The sequence below is a fragment of the Odocoileus virginianus genome, chromosome 31, assembly GCF_023699985.2.
Source record: "Odocoileus virginianus isolate 20LAN1187 ecotype Illinois chromosome 31, Ovbor_1.2, whole genome shotgun sequence".
Taxonomy (NCBI): Eukaryota; Metazoa; Chordata; class Mammalia; order Artiodactyla; family Cervidae; genus Odocoileus; species Odocoileus virginianus.
In genome coordinates, this window is record NC_069704.1 from 11366823 (window position 1) to 11383236 (window position 16414).

Sequence of the window (16414 nt, forward strand, 5' to 3'; positions counted from 1 at the left end):
TCGACCAAATGGGAGTGATAATAGCACCTCTCCCAGTGGTTTTGAGACTCAGATGAGACAAGGAAGGCAAAGTGCTGTTCTGCATGGAAACTGCTTGATAAATGTCAGCTATTTTATGATTATTATTATCACTTGTTTAATGAATATTATTAGATTTGTTATTCTTAAATGCACTTATTTCATGATTACTGTAAATAACTGAACTTTTGCTGTGAACATCCCTATAAGCTCTCCTTAATACTTGCTTTGAAGCTAGAGCTCAGATTCCAGAAATGATGAATAGTGTAAGCTGGGCCCTCTGGAATAGTCTCACTTTAAATTCTTGAGTCTTTAGTTAAGGCTTTGTAAAAATCTTATATCTCAATGCTCTTTTCTTAGTTAGATAAAGTGGTGTTATCCCACTTTCACAGTAAGACTGGGGTCGTTTGACATGAGCCTCTGTAGCTTCCTTTCTTCCCATGAGAATTGTTGCTTGTTGACCTCCGTCTCTGCCGTCTTTTTCCCACGTAAAGGAGAGGAGGCTTGGTGTTACTTACTTTAAACTCTTAATAGAATCAGTTGATCTTCAGAATAAAGTAAAAACTTCTCAGCATTTTATCCAAATCTAAGCCCCACTTTTATCTCTTACCAATCTATGTTTCAGTCAGATAGAGCGCACCGTGTTCGTTTAGACCTCTTATTCCTACCTATAACTGACCTTCTGCTTGGAATTTCATCTGCTCTTTATGACTTTGTTTCCTGTCACTTTCTTCTTGAAGTCCTCCTTGATCTTGGCAGACAAGTTTTCTTCTTGAAAGTCACAGTACCTTGAATGTTTCTCTTTCTGTAGTACTTTTAGTTAGTCTATAGGGGCTGCTGTAACAGTATACCACCGACTGTATGACATAAACAGCATTTATTTCTGTTTTATTTATTTTCTCCAAACAGTTTTGGAGGCTGGAAGTCCATGATCAGAGAGCCAGCATGCTCAGCTTCTTCAGCAGGAACTTTTCATGGTTTACACAGGGCTGTCTTCTTGCTTTATCCTCACATGACAGAGAAAGGAAGAACTCTGATATCTTCATCTCCTTATAAGGGCATCCATCCCATCATGGGACCTCTACCCTCATGACCTCATCCAAACCTAATTACCTCCAAATCACAGTGGGGATTAGGGCTTTGCTCTACGAATTTTGGGAGACACGGATATTCAGTCTGTAGCATGGTGTGTTGCAGTCATTTGCTCACCGTCTTCTGGGGGACTGTGCCTCAGTACAGGCCTCTGTGGAATCTCAGCTTTAGTTAACTTAAAGGCTATTGTGAAATGCATTGCCTAGTAAAATTCTGGTATATGGATTCTTGGGGATAGCATTTTGGAACAAGATTCCGATATTCTATACTCCCTTTCTGGGATGCCAAATTTACATCCTTTACAAGAAAAAAAGTAAAATAGGTAATAGTTGAGAAATGAATTTGTTTTTAAAATAGGATCAAGAATTTCAGTTCATGCCTTCCTCTATTTTAGGTAATGGAACTGTTGGTCCATCTGAATAAGCGCATAAAAAGCCGCCCCAAGATACAGCTCCCAGTAGAGACACTGTTGGTTCAGTACCAGGACCCTGCTGCAGTCTCCTTTGTCACAGTGAGTATTGTCTGACTTACAGTAAGTTTTCTTTCATAATGTTTTGTAGATGTTATCAGTATATTGGCCAGCCTAGAATTTCATCTTAGACTATTTCTAAATAAAACATGAGATGTTTTTCTTCAAATGAACACACTGTTTTTCCATTGAATATTCACCTGGAGGAAATGGTAGGAATAGGTTAATGCATGGCCGTTTTACATAGGGCGAAGGAATGTTGGTGTAGTGATGTGTCAGGTATGTTGGTATATAAAAGAATGATTGATTCTTAGTAAAAGATTATGAGATGTTGGTATGAATAGAAAGAGAAGGGTTATGTAGCATAGAATAAGTAAAGGATGATAGAAGAAGGAAAAAAAGGTAAAAAAACAGGAAGAGGTAGGAAGGCTGAACTAAAAATAATATATTTGATATATATATTATATATTTAGAAAGATACTCTTTTTAAAAGTGAGTAAGCTGGGGCTGGTAAGAAATATTCCTATTAAATGTTCTCTCATGAAAATGAAATGTAAAAAATATTGATGCTATGTAATGGCAGATGATGTTCTGTTCCTGGTCCTTGTGGTTCCTGGCATTGGGGCAGAAGCTATTAGGTCTTATCTAACATCTGGATTCCAAACCTTTGGAGCCACTTACCAGCCCAGACATCTTGTCTGTTCCTGCTGTGGGCACACAGCTCCCTTATACCTGTGTCTTCCTTTAAGCAAATAGGAACAGTGTGTGTCAGTACAACTGCCAAATAGGATGTCTTTAAAGGAACAATTTTACGAAGGCCGTTCTAAAGTCCTTCAGAAAAGCAAATTTCTATCTTATGTGTAAATCTGGATATGCATTTATGAGTTTGCTTACAATGAGGCATTTACATGGTTTATAGTGATGCTCGCACACTTCCCACTTGCTTCATCATCCATTGGTCAGATGTTGAAGTGAGGAACCACAGCGCCACAATGGACTGAGGTTATTTTAGTAATTGACCAGCTGGGAAATGAATGACAGCCTGGAACCTCCTCTTAGCTTGAAAGGGCCTCCTCTTAGCTTGAAAGGATTAATGTAACAAACTGGGAGATCTGATACTGGTGTGTGGTATGTCAGTGTAGGTAGGTCAAAGGATTACTTTTTTCTTTTCAATGAAAAGTTACTGCACAGTGTGAGTACCTAATTCCCCCCCTGCCCCCACGTTTATTGAAACATAACCGACAAATAGAGTTGTATGTGTTTAGGGCGTACAGCATGATGATTTGATGTATGTTTAAATGCTGTAGACTAGGTCATCCTCCCTCCTATGAAGCCCATCTTAAAGTAAGCATTTGGAGTAAGTGGGGCTGGAGTGCTTCCTGAGACAGACTGGTTGGCCAGGTTGTAATAAACAGGTGATAAGCATGAGGAAGAAGGATTCAGTTTCTTCATTATAAGATAACTACCTAGGTTATCAGCCATCCGTTTTTGTTGAAATCTTGAATATTTCTTTTATACTAACTTGCCTTTCTCTCATTGTGCCAGAATTTTACTATAATTTATGTTAAGATGGGCTATCCTCGGCTCCCGGTGGAGAAACAGTGTGAGCTGGCTCCTACGCTTCTTACTGCCATGGAAGGAAAGCCTCAGCCCCAGCAGGACAGGTATGCTGTCCCCGGTTAGCTGGTTCCCACCTCTGAGAATCAGCGGCCGTTCAAACACAGATCCACGCGTCTGGTTTCACCCGGCCAGATACAAAGGCTTGAGTTGAACTCTTTCAGCCGACATTGCTGCGTTACCTCAACATGACTGTTTGGTTAATTTTGTAAATTATAAAATGTCTTGTGAGCATATGGGAAACTGTACAGAACTGTTAACGTTTTTTTCAATCTAAATGCATTTTCAGTTTGGTCAGTTATTTTGAAGCAACTGATTTTCTTGATTGCAAAAATTAGAGCTCTAATATGCTTTTCGTCAAATGTTTCTCTCTTGGAGGACATAAAGCTTCAGGGCAGTTTTCTTAAGAAACTGATTATTCGTTTGTATTCATGTGGGAATTGAAGAGATGAAAAGGTTTAGACTATCATCCTTAGCTTCTCAGTTTAGCCCGAAAGTTCTGTATCCTAGTCTTGTGGTGGTGAGAAACATGAAGAGAAGCTATGGAGGAAAGAGTTAAATTATGTTTTCAGTTCTCTTTTTAGAGCATAAACAGTTTTTAAAAATCTTAATGCTCACATTTACAAGTAAACAACATTTTTCTTAGGGGAGCGTGTGTAGGATCCCTTTAATGACTGGGCACGTGTGTAGCAGGATAACAGGGTGCGGAGGGCTGTGTTCTTGTGGTGGCTGGTGCAGAAAGCCTTCCTACAAGTAAAATTAATAGACATTGTAAGCACTGTTTGAAATTGTTTTCATAGCAACAGGTATAGTGAAAGAAGGAATTACTGAAGCTGTGTTACTTAAATTCACACAGTGGAAATTTAATATTATATTCCAAATATTGACATGATTCATGTTTAATTTTTTTAGCTTTAGAATGACTTTATTTTTAATTAAACATGGAAAGGGAAAACAATGATTGACAGGACATGTTGTCAGTTGAACTTTACCTAAGGTTTCATATTAAATCTCTTGTGGTAATAGATACTAATATTGAGCTCATATTATATACATTTTTCTCAGGGTGTTTTTGTGATGAGTCAGGTTGGCTAAAATGTCACTTATCACTCAATATACTGAGCTTTCAATAAGAAAGAAATAAGAATGAAATCTAGGCCAGTCCCTAGACTTTGAGTAATTTTGAAGATGAATGGTCCTTGCTGCGATTGCTGTTTTTTGTCATGTGATTTTTTGTTTTGTCTGTTATTTGCATGTATAAAAAACCCTTATTTTTAAATAGTTGCAATAAATGTAATTGTTTTTTCAGCTTAATGCATCTTTTAATACCAACCCTTTTTCACATGAAATACCCTGTTGAATCATCAAAATCAGCTTCTCCGTTTAATCTTGCTGAGAAACCAAAGACTGTGCAGCTGCTTTTGGACTTCATGCTAGATGTCCTTTTGATGCCTTATGGGTAAGTAAAACAAAGCAAAACAAAACAAGTGACCTTGTTCTTGACTGCTTTTACTGTGTAGAGTTCAGTACTCTTTTCAGTGATTCAACTTTCACGTGAAAATGAGTGTCTCAGATTCGCTTTGGTGCAGCCCTGACCTCTCCTAAACTCCAGCCCCACTGCTTACTGATCTTAACGGCCTGGAGCTGCTTTGGTGCTTTCAGACTTGACCCATCCACGCTGAAATCAATCTTTCCCAGTAAACGTAGTTTCTTTCCTTTAATTACATCAGTGCTGTGATGATTCTCTTAGCCATGTAGGCATACAATTATAAGTTGCCTCCAGCTTTCTCTTCCTGGTTGCTTCCATGTCAGTTCCATAAAACCCCCTACCACCGCCTCCATGTGCCCTGGAATCATTCCCATTGCTACCTTCTAGTTCTGGCTCTTTTAACCTCTTTTCACGTCTTTCTCACCAGCTGCGCTTCTTCATTACTGTCTACACTGCCGCAGTTCCCAGATTTTTCAAACATAGATCTTATCAGGTTACACCTCAAAATCCTGGGGCTGATATTTTCCAGTCATTTCATGCACTTGTGCATTTCATGGCCTGTCTTTGTTTTAAGAGCATACAGTTCCCTCTGCTTAGAATGCCTCCCCATCACAAAAGAAAGGAAGAAGGAAAGAAAGACAACAGCAGAAACGACAGCCAAAAAAGTCACTTTGAAACAGCCTCAGAGAGGAGCTTAGACGTCAGCTCTGTTGTCTCGGACGTAAACCCCTTGCCCCAGGCACAGGACACTCTTCCTTGTCCGCATCACACTGAGCACCATCTCTGGTGCACTGGAGTTCCTAGTGCGGTGTTGACGTGTCCCTCTCTCCTACTAGACTGGGAGCTCTTTGAAGTCAGGAGCTGTTTGCTCCGGCTCAGCTTCCTGGTACAGTGCCCACATTGTGATTTGCTTCCAGGCTGCTCGTTTTCTAGGTTGTCCTGCTGCCAGACAACTTTTCTAATATACGGCTTCCATTGTGGTTCTTTGGTAATCTACACCATGAACGTGGCATGTGGGGCTCCCCATCGTCTGTCCCTCCCTCGGCCACAAGAGAGTTGACGCTGTTCACGTTCTCTTCTCTCCCATTTGTTCTCCTCCTCCCCTCCTGATTTGGCGGTTTTATTTTCTGGACCTTCCACTGCCTCTGTAATGCGTGTGATCAGTTGTGTCTGACTCTTTGTGACCCCATGGACCGTAGCCCACCAGGCTCTTCAGTCCGTGGAGTTTTACAGGCAAGAATGCTGGAGCGGGTTGCCATTTCCTCTCCAGGGAATCTTCCCGGCCCAGGGATCAAACCCACATCTCTTGTGTCTCCTGCATTGGCAGGCGTGTTCTCTACCAGCTGAGCCGCCAGGGCAGCTCCGTGGAACTTGTGTCACACCGTCTCTTATTTCCCTGCACTTTCTTTGTCATCTGCTAACATCCTGTGTTGTGTTATTTTCTCAGCTTGCTCCAGCTGGCAGACACTCAGTCTTACACCTCCTATTGTTCCTCTCTCGTGTTTGGGATGGTAGTCTGTACAATATTAGCTGTTCAGTAATTGATTGGTTTACTTCCTGTGCACTGCCAGTCTTGCTGTAGCTTAGAAATAAATGAAAATCTCCTTTTATAGTCGTTAAATCAGGAGGCAGCCAGAATTGGCAGGTGATGATGGCTTTGGTAATTTAACTTCGACGTCCAGATTTAACTTAGGCACACAATGTCCCCAAGCCAATGGTCCCCCACATTTTTCTTCCCAGTGAGAATTTGCATTGTTGATATACAGATATTAAAGTGTTCTTCAACAAGTTTTTAAAAAATTATATGAATTTAGGAATGAAATGAATATGATATATAGTAATGTGGAATAGTTTACTATGCTGTTAGGCTCCTAGTGTTTAATTTTTATTATAACGGATATTTTAATATCAAGTCTGGGAATTTGTCAGCTTAGAATTTTAGATTTCAAATGGACTTGAATCATTATTTATATCAAAATTTTCATTTTATAGATGAGAAATGTTTAATAGGTTTAAATGTTTAACCAGTTTAATAGGTTCAAAATGAATTTACCAGAAATCTTATTTTTAATCTATAGAAGCTAAAAATGAAATAGGATGGTAAATCAATAAATATCTGTGAAGCTGTATGCTTTGAACATACAATGGAAAAAGCTGGTCCTTGTTATGATTTTTCTTCTTTGGGTCCTTTTGAATTTTTTCATTTTGGGGGCATTATATGCTTGTGTGGTAAGTGGTTTGGAGGTTTCATTGGGTTTTTTGATGGAGAGATACAAGAAGTTTAAGTAGAATTGAGCGGAAATGGGAATGAATATAAAATTATTCTCTACTTTGGGTATAAAACAATAGCTTTTTTTTTTAAAACTTCCATTGCAGTCAACAAAATCTAGTGGGTTCATAGTGAATTTTAAAACAATAATTTATGGATTGAGAGTGAACAGAATGCTCATATTCATTATTGGTAACTGTCACAGTTCATTTGTAGTCATATTGAGCAGATATACTCTAATGGTTAATTTGCTGAAGATACCTGTCTTTAAAATTCTCCTTTATGATGAAAATTTAATTTCAAGTGTTTATTCTTCAACAAAAGTTCTGTGAGAGGAAAGTATGTAATTGAATGTATTAATATGCATGTGTTTGTATGTGTTTTTATAGAGGGGTTAAATTCCCATTTCCTTTCCAGATATGTGTTAAATGAATCCCAGAGTCGCCAAAATTCATCTTCAGCACAGGGTTCTTCTTCAAATAGTGGGGGAGGTTCTGGAATACCACAGCCTCCCCCAGGAATGAGCTTTTATGCAGCTAAACGAGTTATTGGAGATAACCCTTGGACACCTGAACAGTTGGAACAGGTATCACACACTGTGTGTTCGTATGAAGCTTAACCCTGCACACTGGCCCCTGTGAAGTCAGTCCGTGGAAGCATGTGTCAGAGAATCCAGTTATTCAGGCTGTCTAATGAAATACATTTGAGAGGAGCGATTGATATAATGTGCTCACATCATCATGTCATTTATTGGTTAAAGCCCCAGGGAGAGGGAGGAGTGGGAAAAACTCTTCAGTTTTTCAAATGTTGCTTTCATATTTCACGTATAAAATACAGCCCATTTACAGATTGAATGTCTTTAACTTCTTTCATTTTAGTTTTTAATTATAGGTTTAATGTTTAGCTGCTTTGGTGCAGTTAAAATACAATTTGTCTTATGTTATTCAGCTTTTTAGGGCTGTACATTTTGTGTAAAGTGAGGAACAAGTGACCATGTGGGGGAGAAAGCATGACGCCCTTTTATATTTCTTCCTGGGAATTGAAAAATTGGCATTAAGAATTTTGTTCTGGATTTAAACAGGACACAGATGTTCTCTGAGCAGCTTTTAAAAAAGACTGGTGCTCTACAGAGAAGGTGCCTCACTGTGTCTGTGTCATCAGGCACCTCAGGGAAGAACAGATGAGATCAGTATGTAATTATTTTGGAATTCAAGCAACATGGGTTAGTCTTCCAATCCTTCCTTTATCTCTCCATGGCAGTCTAAATGATTTGGTCCTTTTCTTTCTGGCAATGTAAGTGATCACTGATCAAAATAGTGTTCCCAGGAAAGGGAAGAATTCAAGTGGGCATTCTTGCCACTCACAAATTTATAGTATGATTTGTTCAGCAAAGGTTCTATGTGATAGATTAAATCTTCATATTTTATAGATCTTTTTTCTTCTTAAACTGTGATGTAAGAAAGAAAGAAAGGTAAATACTAGCAGAAGCTCCTCTTTTAAGTGTGATCTATGTGACAGGCACTATACTGAGTACTTTGAATACATTATCTCATTTAATCCTCACAGCAGAACTGACAAGGCATAGAAATTATTGGTTCCACTTTGTAAAAAGAACTGAGTTTGGAGATTCACCAGTCTCACTCCTAGTAGGAGGCTTTCATCTAGGTCTCTCTGAGCGCTAAAGCTCTCAGTGCTGGAAAATCACTGTTAACATTAAATGGTAATCTTACATTGGTCATTATTTGCTAATTCTTAAGGGCTTCTGTATGCCTTTTGTCCATTTCTTGGTTGAGCCTTGAAGAGTTTGGTTTCAAGGATGAAAGCTGTTTTCCTCTAATTTTTAAATATCCCTTTTGTTTTTTACATTTTTTCTTTCAGATAAAACAGCTTTTCTTTTTTTTCAAATGATAGTGTTAGTGTAAATCCTCAAATAATACAGAACATTATAATAGGAAATTAAAAATTACTTGGAATCCCACCACCCTAGTTTGTCATTCACCTTTCACCTACTCTATATACATGTGTGTGTACACAAATGTAATTTTACACATTACATTTTTATATATATATACTGTTTGACCTTCATTTTTTAAACAATATGTCAGGTTTTAAAATAATGTCTTTTTAAATGTCTGTATCAAATAATGCATAAATCACATAGTATGTTTTAAACTAGTCTCCTGTTCCTAGACCTGAGTATTGTTCTCAGTTTCCTTTGAACCCTTTTTCTGTGAATCTTTATGTAGTGACTCTCATAGCTGCAGTAAATGCTTGCATCTTCTCTGTTGTAGCTCTTGGTGCAAGTCAGTCGTATTGAACACACCGAGGGAAGGCAGGCATTTTTATGGTCCGTTTGTCTGCCTTTTAAAGTTGCATCCTTTGTCATTTAGTATTAATAATTGTAAACTTTATCAGTCCTATTTCATATACATGAGAGCTATTATATAACTGATTTTAAAGGTAACATTTCATTTTTCAGGTGTATTTATCCTAAATGCAGTCATTTGTAGTGAAATTCATAGCTGCTTCATGTTGCATGAAGTTCTTAGCAGAATCTAAGAATCTCTTCTTCAGTCTGTGCTTCATTTTAGCCAGTTAGATTGCATACTGTTTGATTAGAATTTTACTGACATTTGAAATTCTTGCATATGTTTGAAATCATGTTGTTTTCAGAATGTAAGAATATAGAGGGCAGAGTTAGTATGTTAGCAGTAGAATAGAACTCCATAGACTGTGAGCGTCATTTCTTTTTGAACTGTCACAAGAATCCATGGAGTACTTCACTCCTGAGGTACCATGCTCTACCTAGAGGCTCCAGATTTGGACTTCAGTTCAAGGCTTCACCATTCTAGAGAGGGTTTTCACCCACATAGGAAGGCTTTGTATCACAGTGGCCTTGGAGTCTGAGAGACTGGGGTTTGGATTGTGCCTTTATCATTTATTAAGTGTCTTAATCTCTTCAGCCTTGCCTCAGTTTTCGTATCAAAAAAATGGGTATAATGATACTCATTTCGTAGATTGTGAGGTTTAAATGAAATCATGAATATGTATGGTTTAGTGTGGTCCCTGGCACAGTGTAAGGATAAACAGGAGTGGCTACTGTTGTGTTAATCTTTGGCTTGTGACCATAGTAATATGTTAAACAGGTACTTCACGGTGGTGGTCTTTGTCTCTCTGATCGGTGTTTTTCCCTCCCTTCGTTTGTCCACAGTGCAAATTGGGCATAGTGAAATTCATAGAAGCTGAGCAGGTGCCTGAGCTCGAAGCTGTTCTCCACCTGGTGATCGCTTCCAGCGACACGCGCCACAGTGTGGCCACCGCCGCCGACCTGGAGCTGAAGAGCAAGCAGAGGTAAGCCCCGCCCCCTGAAACGCTCAAGTGCAGAGGATGCTGGCTCTCCAGAAGCTTGCTGGGCACATGTTCTTTCCCGCTTTTGCGTAATGAGGCGTTCAGGTTATGAGATTGTGAAATATACCTAATTTGTATGAAAGACAGTTTGCTGAGCAGCAGAATTCTATATAAGGCAAAGAGGAAAAGCTGGAGAAGCAGTTTAAAATTGGAATGGATAATTACCATAAGAACTGAGACCTTTGTTTAGGTTAAAAAACTAGTGTTAAGAAAAATGTCAAAACCCAAAAGTTACTCATTTTTGATTCTTCCTCTAAAATTCTTTGAGATGGCTTTTAATAAAGGATATGTAGATATTATGGTTAATATGAAAATCAGGTCCCGTGAAAAGAAATACTGAATAGGTCTTAATATACACTGGAGGAAATACGTATAATAAATAGACTCATGGAAAAAATTGTAGATATGGACTCTGGGAGAAGGCAAGGGTGGGATGTTTCAAGAGAGCAGCATTGAAACATGTATATTATCTAGGGTGAAACAGATCACCAGCCCAGGTTGGGTGCATGAGACAAGTGCCCGGGCCTGGTGCACTGGGAAGACCCAGAGGGATCGGGTGGAGAGGGAGGTGGGAGGGGGGACTGGGATGGGGAATACATAAAAAAAAAAAAGAAAAAAAAAAATTATGACTGAGTTCTGCAAAAAAAAAAAAAAAAAAGAAAGAAATCAAATCATAAAAAAAAAAAAGAAATCAAATCATGCACAATAAAACAGTAGTATGCCAGCTGGTAAATAAAATTGTGTAACAGTTGATTACTCCATTTAAGTTTCTGTTGAAACTGCTGTGCTTATACCCTGTTGATTGACACAGTAAATTGAAATAATTTTTGGAAAGCAGTTTGTAGTAGATAATGAATCATAAAAATATTTAGAGTCTTTTTTTATCTGAATCTTCTGGGACTTTATCCTAAGAGAATCATTCAAAAGAAGAGAAATATTATATTTAGAAAAATGTTATAGATTCATTAATTGTATTATTTCCTATAATTGTTAAAAAAGGAAACAAAATCAGATTTCTACAGTAGGTAAATAGTGAAATTAAGTATGTGACCTGAATAGAGTATTATATCTATATAGGTATTATTATCTTTCCAAATAATTATAAAAGTAATACAGCAACATGTAAGTTGCCCCAACATAATGGCAAATGAATAACACATACTATGATATATGTACTGATTTTTAATAAATGACATGTGCAAAGATTGGAAAATACATGAAAAATAGAAGATACTTTGTTAAAAAAATCAGATTATGCAATACTTTGTTTTTGAATTTAATGTTTAATGTAATAAAAAGACCATGGAATGTGGGTAAGATGATAAAAGTTTATAAAGGTATATATCATAGTTTTCCCTCTCCAAAGAAATATAAGTAGGTGTCACAGGATAATGAAATTAACTTCATTGTGTCTTAGTTTGCTTGTTAAAATATAAGTGAGCTGTGTCTGTGTGGTGGTGGTTGGGAATGCATGTCTGTCATGGAATTAATTCTGCTCCTGCCTCTTGCTGATTGTCTGAATTTGGAAGGCTCACTTAACTTCACTAGGCCTTGGACTCTGTAAAATGAGAAATTTGGACCAGATTGTACTTATCATTCCCCACCAAGTCTAAAATTCTTTCATGCTGCTATGACTGTGTCTTTCTGGTATCTCCTTCAAGAAATTTATTTGGTTTTGAAGTGTCAAAAAACCTTTTTAAAAATTTTATTCAAGTATAGTTGATTTACAGTGTTAATTTCTGGTATGCAGCAAAATGATTCAATTATATGTATATCTTATAGTCTTTATAAAAATATAAAATATATTTTATATATATGCACATATATATACTTTTTATATTCTTCTCCATTATGGTCGACCACAGGATATTTAAGATAGTTCACTGTACCATACAGTAGGACCTTGTTATTTATCCTTTCTATATATAATAGTTTTATGTATTTATATTTTAAAAATTTAAGTATAGTTGATTATAGTGCTGTGTGTATTTTCTGCTGTACAGCCAAGTGACTCAGTTATACACATATTCTTTGTCATATTCCTTACCACTATGGTTTTTTCACGGGGCACTGAGTATAACTCCCCACGCTGTGCAGTAGGACCTCCTTGTTTCTCCATCCCGTGTGTAATAGTTGCATCTCTTCATCCCAAACTCCTCCCTCCTCCCCTTGGCAACTGCAAGTCTTCTTTGTGTCTGTGACTGTTTCATAGATAAGTTAATTTGTGTCATATTTAGAGTCCACATACAAGTGATATATCATGTGGTATTTGTCTTTCTCTTTCTGTCTTACTTCACTCAATATGATAATCTCTCTAGGCCCATCCGTGTTGCTGCAAATGGCATTATTTCATTCTTTTTTGTAGCTGAGTAATAGTCCATTGTATGTATGTGCCACATCTTCTTTATCTATTCATCTGTTGATGGACATTTAGATTGTTTCCATGTCTTCATGTCTTGGCTACTGTGAATAATGCTGCTGTGAACATAGGCATGCGTGTATTATTGCTTCATCAGGATGTATACGCAGGAGTGGGATTGCCAGGTCCCACTGGCAAGTCTTTTTTTTTTTTTCCTTTTGAGGACCCTCCAAACTGTTTTCCAAAAAAAAACTTCCTTCAAAATTTCATTGTGTTTGGACTGGCTGCATTCTTTACACCATGCAATAGATTGGATTGTTGGAGATATAAATGTGGTGCTGAAGTATTCTAATTAGTTTTGGTTTTGTTCATTAAAACAAGTGTATTTTCCAAAAAAAAATAGCATAATATTGTTAAGAGGTAAAAAGTGAGTTGAGAACAATATGTAGATATCCCATTTTATTAAATAGAAATCCCAGAGTATCTCTTCAAGTGATCCTTCTCTATATTGATCTGTTTCTATCTACCTGCCATACCCATCTAGCTATTTTATGTGCATAGGAAAGAAGTCTAGAAAAAGATATACCAAAGTTAGTGGTTATTGAAAAGAAATAGAGAGGGTTAGGGGGCAGAGTATAAGGAATTGTATTCTCTATATTAATAATTTTTGAGTTTTCAGAAGTCTGTAATCAGAAAAGTAAAGCTAGAAAGGTGACAAGAGGAAAAGTAGAAGGAACAGTGAAAGTTATCCTTATTAGCTAACCATTGTTAGGTTTTTTGTTTGTTTTACCAAAGTGTGTGTGTTTTGTCAAAAATCTGTAAACTTGAAGTGTTTATAGATGAGAAACAAAAGTGGAACTCAAGTAATAGTAGAAACCAGCTGAGGAAAGATATAGGTAAATATAAGTAGGATTGTAGACTGTCTTTGAGGATAGTAGAATTGTGGATATCCGAATGAGGTAGTTTGATAAGAGATGAAAGAAGAGATGGATTAGGAAAACAGTCTAAGCACCGTGGTAACTTACGTTACACAGATACAACATAGTTTGAAAGCAGAATCAAGGTGAAAAGAGAGAAAATAGTGTGGTTAAATCTTACTATTTCAAGTGAAATACAGAATTGCATAATTACTCGGTTTATAGAATGACTGGCAGGGGGCTGCTGCAGAGGGTGGGTGTACATCACCAGCCACATTATATTTCTAAGTCAGGGGTCCCCAACCTCCACATCATGGACCAGTACCTGCTCTCAGATCAGCAATGGCATTAGATTAGAAATAAACTGTACAATAAATGTATTGCACTTGAATCATTCCCAAACCATCCTTCCCTCTGCCGACCCATGGTCTGTGGAAAAACTGTCTTCCACAAAATCAGTCCCTGGTGCCCAGAAGGTTGGGAGTAGTGTTCTAAGTCACCTTATTGTGGGGCCCAATTAGGAATAAGTCTTAACGACTAAATGGCAGCAAGGTTGCTCTGTAGAATTAGGTGTTTAGACTACAAGTGTGTGCTGGGAGGTAAGAGGGGATGCTGGAGGTGACAGTGACACAGCATTTGGGAAATACCATGGGCTGCAAGCTTCCTAGGGTGGTGGCTTTAATGGGTAAAAAATGTGGTTGGTTTTTTTTTGGTCACTTTCCACATCACTTTTGAATTTCCAAGTGGCTAAAATAGAAGAACGGTGCCTCAGGGCTCTTTGAACAAGTGTAGCGCTGCGGTTCATGGGGTCACAAAGAGTCAGACGCAACTGAGCGACTGAACTGAACTGAAGTTTGACTCTGCTGTGTTGGACCTTTTCTGTGTCGTTGACCCTGAGAGTGGAATACAGTCCAGATTTCTTGAGTGGTACCAAATCGGGCCACTGGCTACAATGATCTATGTTACATTGAACCATGGTGGGATAAGGGACTTTTTTTTTCTGTTTGAAAACTAACTTTGATAGAAATTAATCTCTTTCCTTCTCTTCTGCAGTGTCAATGGTCTTCTCTTCATTTGTGTATTTATAACATTTTTCTTTAGTAATGTATTGAGGTTATGATATTTTGAAATTATTGAATTGGGAGAGAAAAATAATAATTTTAACAAGCTTTGTTGAAACTTTCTGTAGCTTGATTGACTGGAATAATCCTGCCATCATTAATAAGATGTACAAGGTATACCTTGGAGATATACCACTGAAAACAAAAGAGGTAGGTTGTTTTGGCTTATTCGTACATCATCATAAAAGCATTTTATTGACATGGTGATACGTGAACATTTTCTCCAGGTTATTTTGATTTAGGCTGAACATATGCTATAGGAAGTACTAGTTTTAGACCATACTAGTGTAGGTAGATTAAAATCTCCTGAAGTAGGTTAGTTTACCTGATGTGGTGTTTTCCATTCAGCTGCCCTAGCTTAGGCCTCAGTAATCATTTTCTGTAGCTATTTTAGACTTTAATGGCTTTACAGTTGTGAGGCTGCGGCTACTCAGTTCTGCCATAACGTGAAAGTAGCCTTAGAACATAACTGAATGAGCATGGCCATGCTCCACTAAGACTTTATTGATACTGAAATGTGAATTTCTTACTATTTTTGTGAAATACAATTTTACAGAATATTGCTTTGATTTTTAAAAAATCGTTCAAAAATGTAAAAACTTCTTTTAACTCACAGACCTTACCAAGACAGATAATAGGCTGGATTTGGCCCATGGGCTATAGTTTGTTGACTCCTGGTCTAGAATCTAGGACCAGGGTGGGTCCTAGGACTATAGTTTTGTTGACTCCTGGTCTAGAATCTAGGACTAGGGTGGGTCCTAGGACTAGGGTGGGTTATTGTGAATTTTCAAAGTAACATGTTGCTTGATAACATAAGTCCTTTTTAGTTCACTGTGTTTAGAAGTATTCCAAGTCTAAGCCTAGACATACAAAATTATTTGTTTGCTTTCTAAACCATAAATAGTTGTTTTAAAAATCATATTAACTCCTGTTAGAGTAAATTGAGTGTGATAGGGACTTTCCTGGCTGTCCAGTGGTTAAGACTCCCTGCTTCCACTGCAGGGGGCAGGGGTGTGATCCCTGATTAGTGAACTGAGATCCCTCAAGCTGTGACACAGGCCTCTCCCACCCTCCCAAGAAGAAACAGTTGTGTGCGATGTAGCAGAAAGAACAGTGAGTTGGGAATACTCACCCCACCCTGATTCTCCTCCTGAATGGATGCACATAAATGTCTTGGAGAGGAGAGATCTGGCTAATTGCACAACTTTTCTGGGCATCATGTTCTTCATGTAGAAAATGAAGAGGTTGAACTAGGTCATTGGTTCTCAGAGTGTGGTCCATGGGTCACAGAGGGTCTTTTAGAGGTTCACAAAGCCAAGACAGTTTTTGCCTTTTTTTTTTTTTCCCCTGTGTTGAATTCTGCACTGATGGTGCAAAAGCAGTGATGCGTGTCACTGCTGGGACCTTAGCATGAATCAGAGCTGTGTCACTAAATAATTATTAGGAATCATTCTGTTCCTCACTCTTGGTTAACAAGGAAAGAGGGAATAAAACTCAGCTTACAAATATCCTTGATGAAACAGAAAAAATTATATTAAGAGTAGGGAGACAAACTCTGGTTATTAAGATGGGTATTTGGCATGAATTTTCTCTTTTAAAATGAAAAAAAAAAATGAGGTTTCAAGAAAAAACAGTTAACAAGCTCTGTTGGCAGT

The 16414-nt window shown here is 37.8% G+C and overlaps 1 protein-coding gene across 3 annotated transcripts in view; it reads left to right on the plus strand.

The window, feature by feature from the left end:
* ECPAS (Ecm29 proteasome adaptor and scaffold) overlaps window positions 1-16414 on the plus strand; it is a 106198-nt gene that overhangs the window by 32362 nt on the left and 57422 nt on the right. For all 3 annotated transcript variants that reach the window (XM_070459297.1, XM_070459295.1, XM_070459296.1), the window contains 6 exons: window positions 1505-1621; window positions 3125-3243; window positions 4506-4655; window positions 7372-7540; window positions 10166-10305; window positions 14828-14909. In XM_070459297.1, coding sequence (XP_070315398.1) covers window positions 1505-1621; window positions 3125-3243; window positions 4506-4655; window positions 7372-7540; window positions 10166-10305; window positions 14828-14909 — 777 coding nt within the window. The remainder of the gene's footprint in view (window positions 1-1504; window positions 1622-3124; window positions 3244-4505; window positions 4656-7371; window positions 7541-10165; window positions 10306-14827; window positions 14910-16414) is intronic.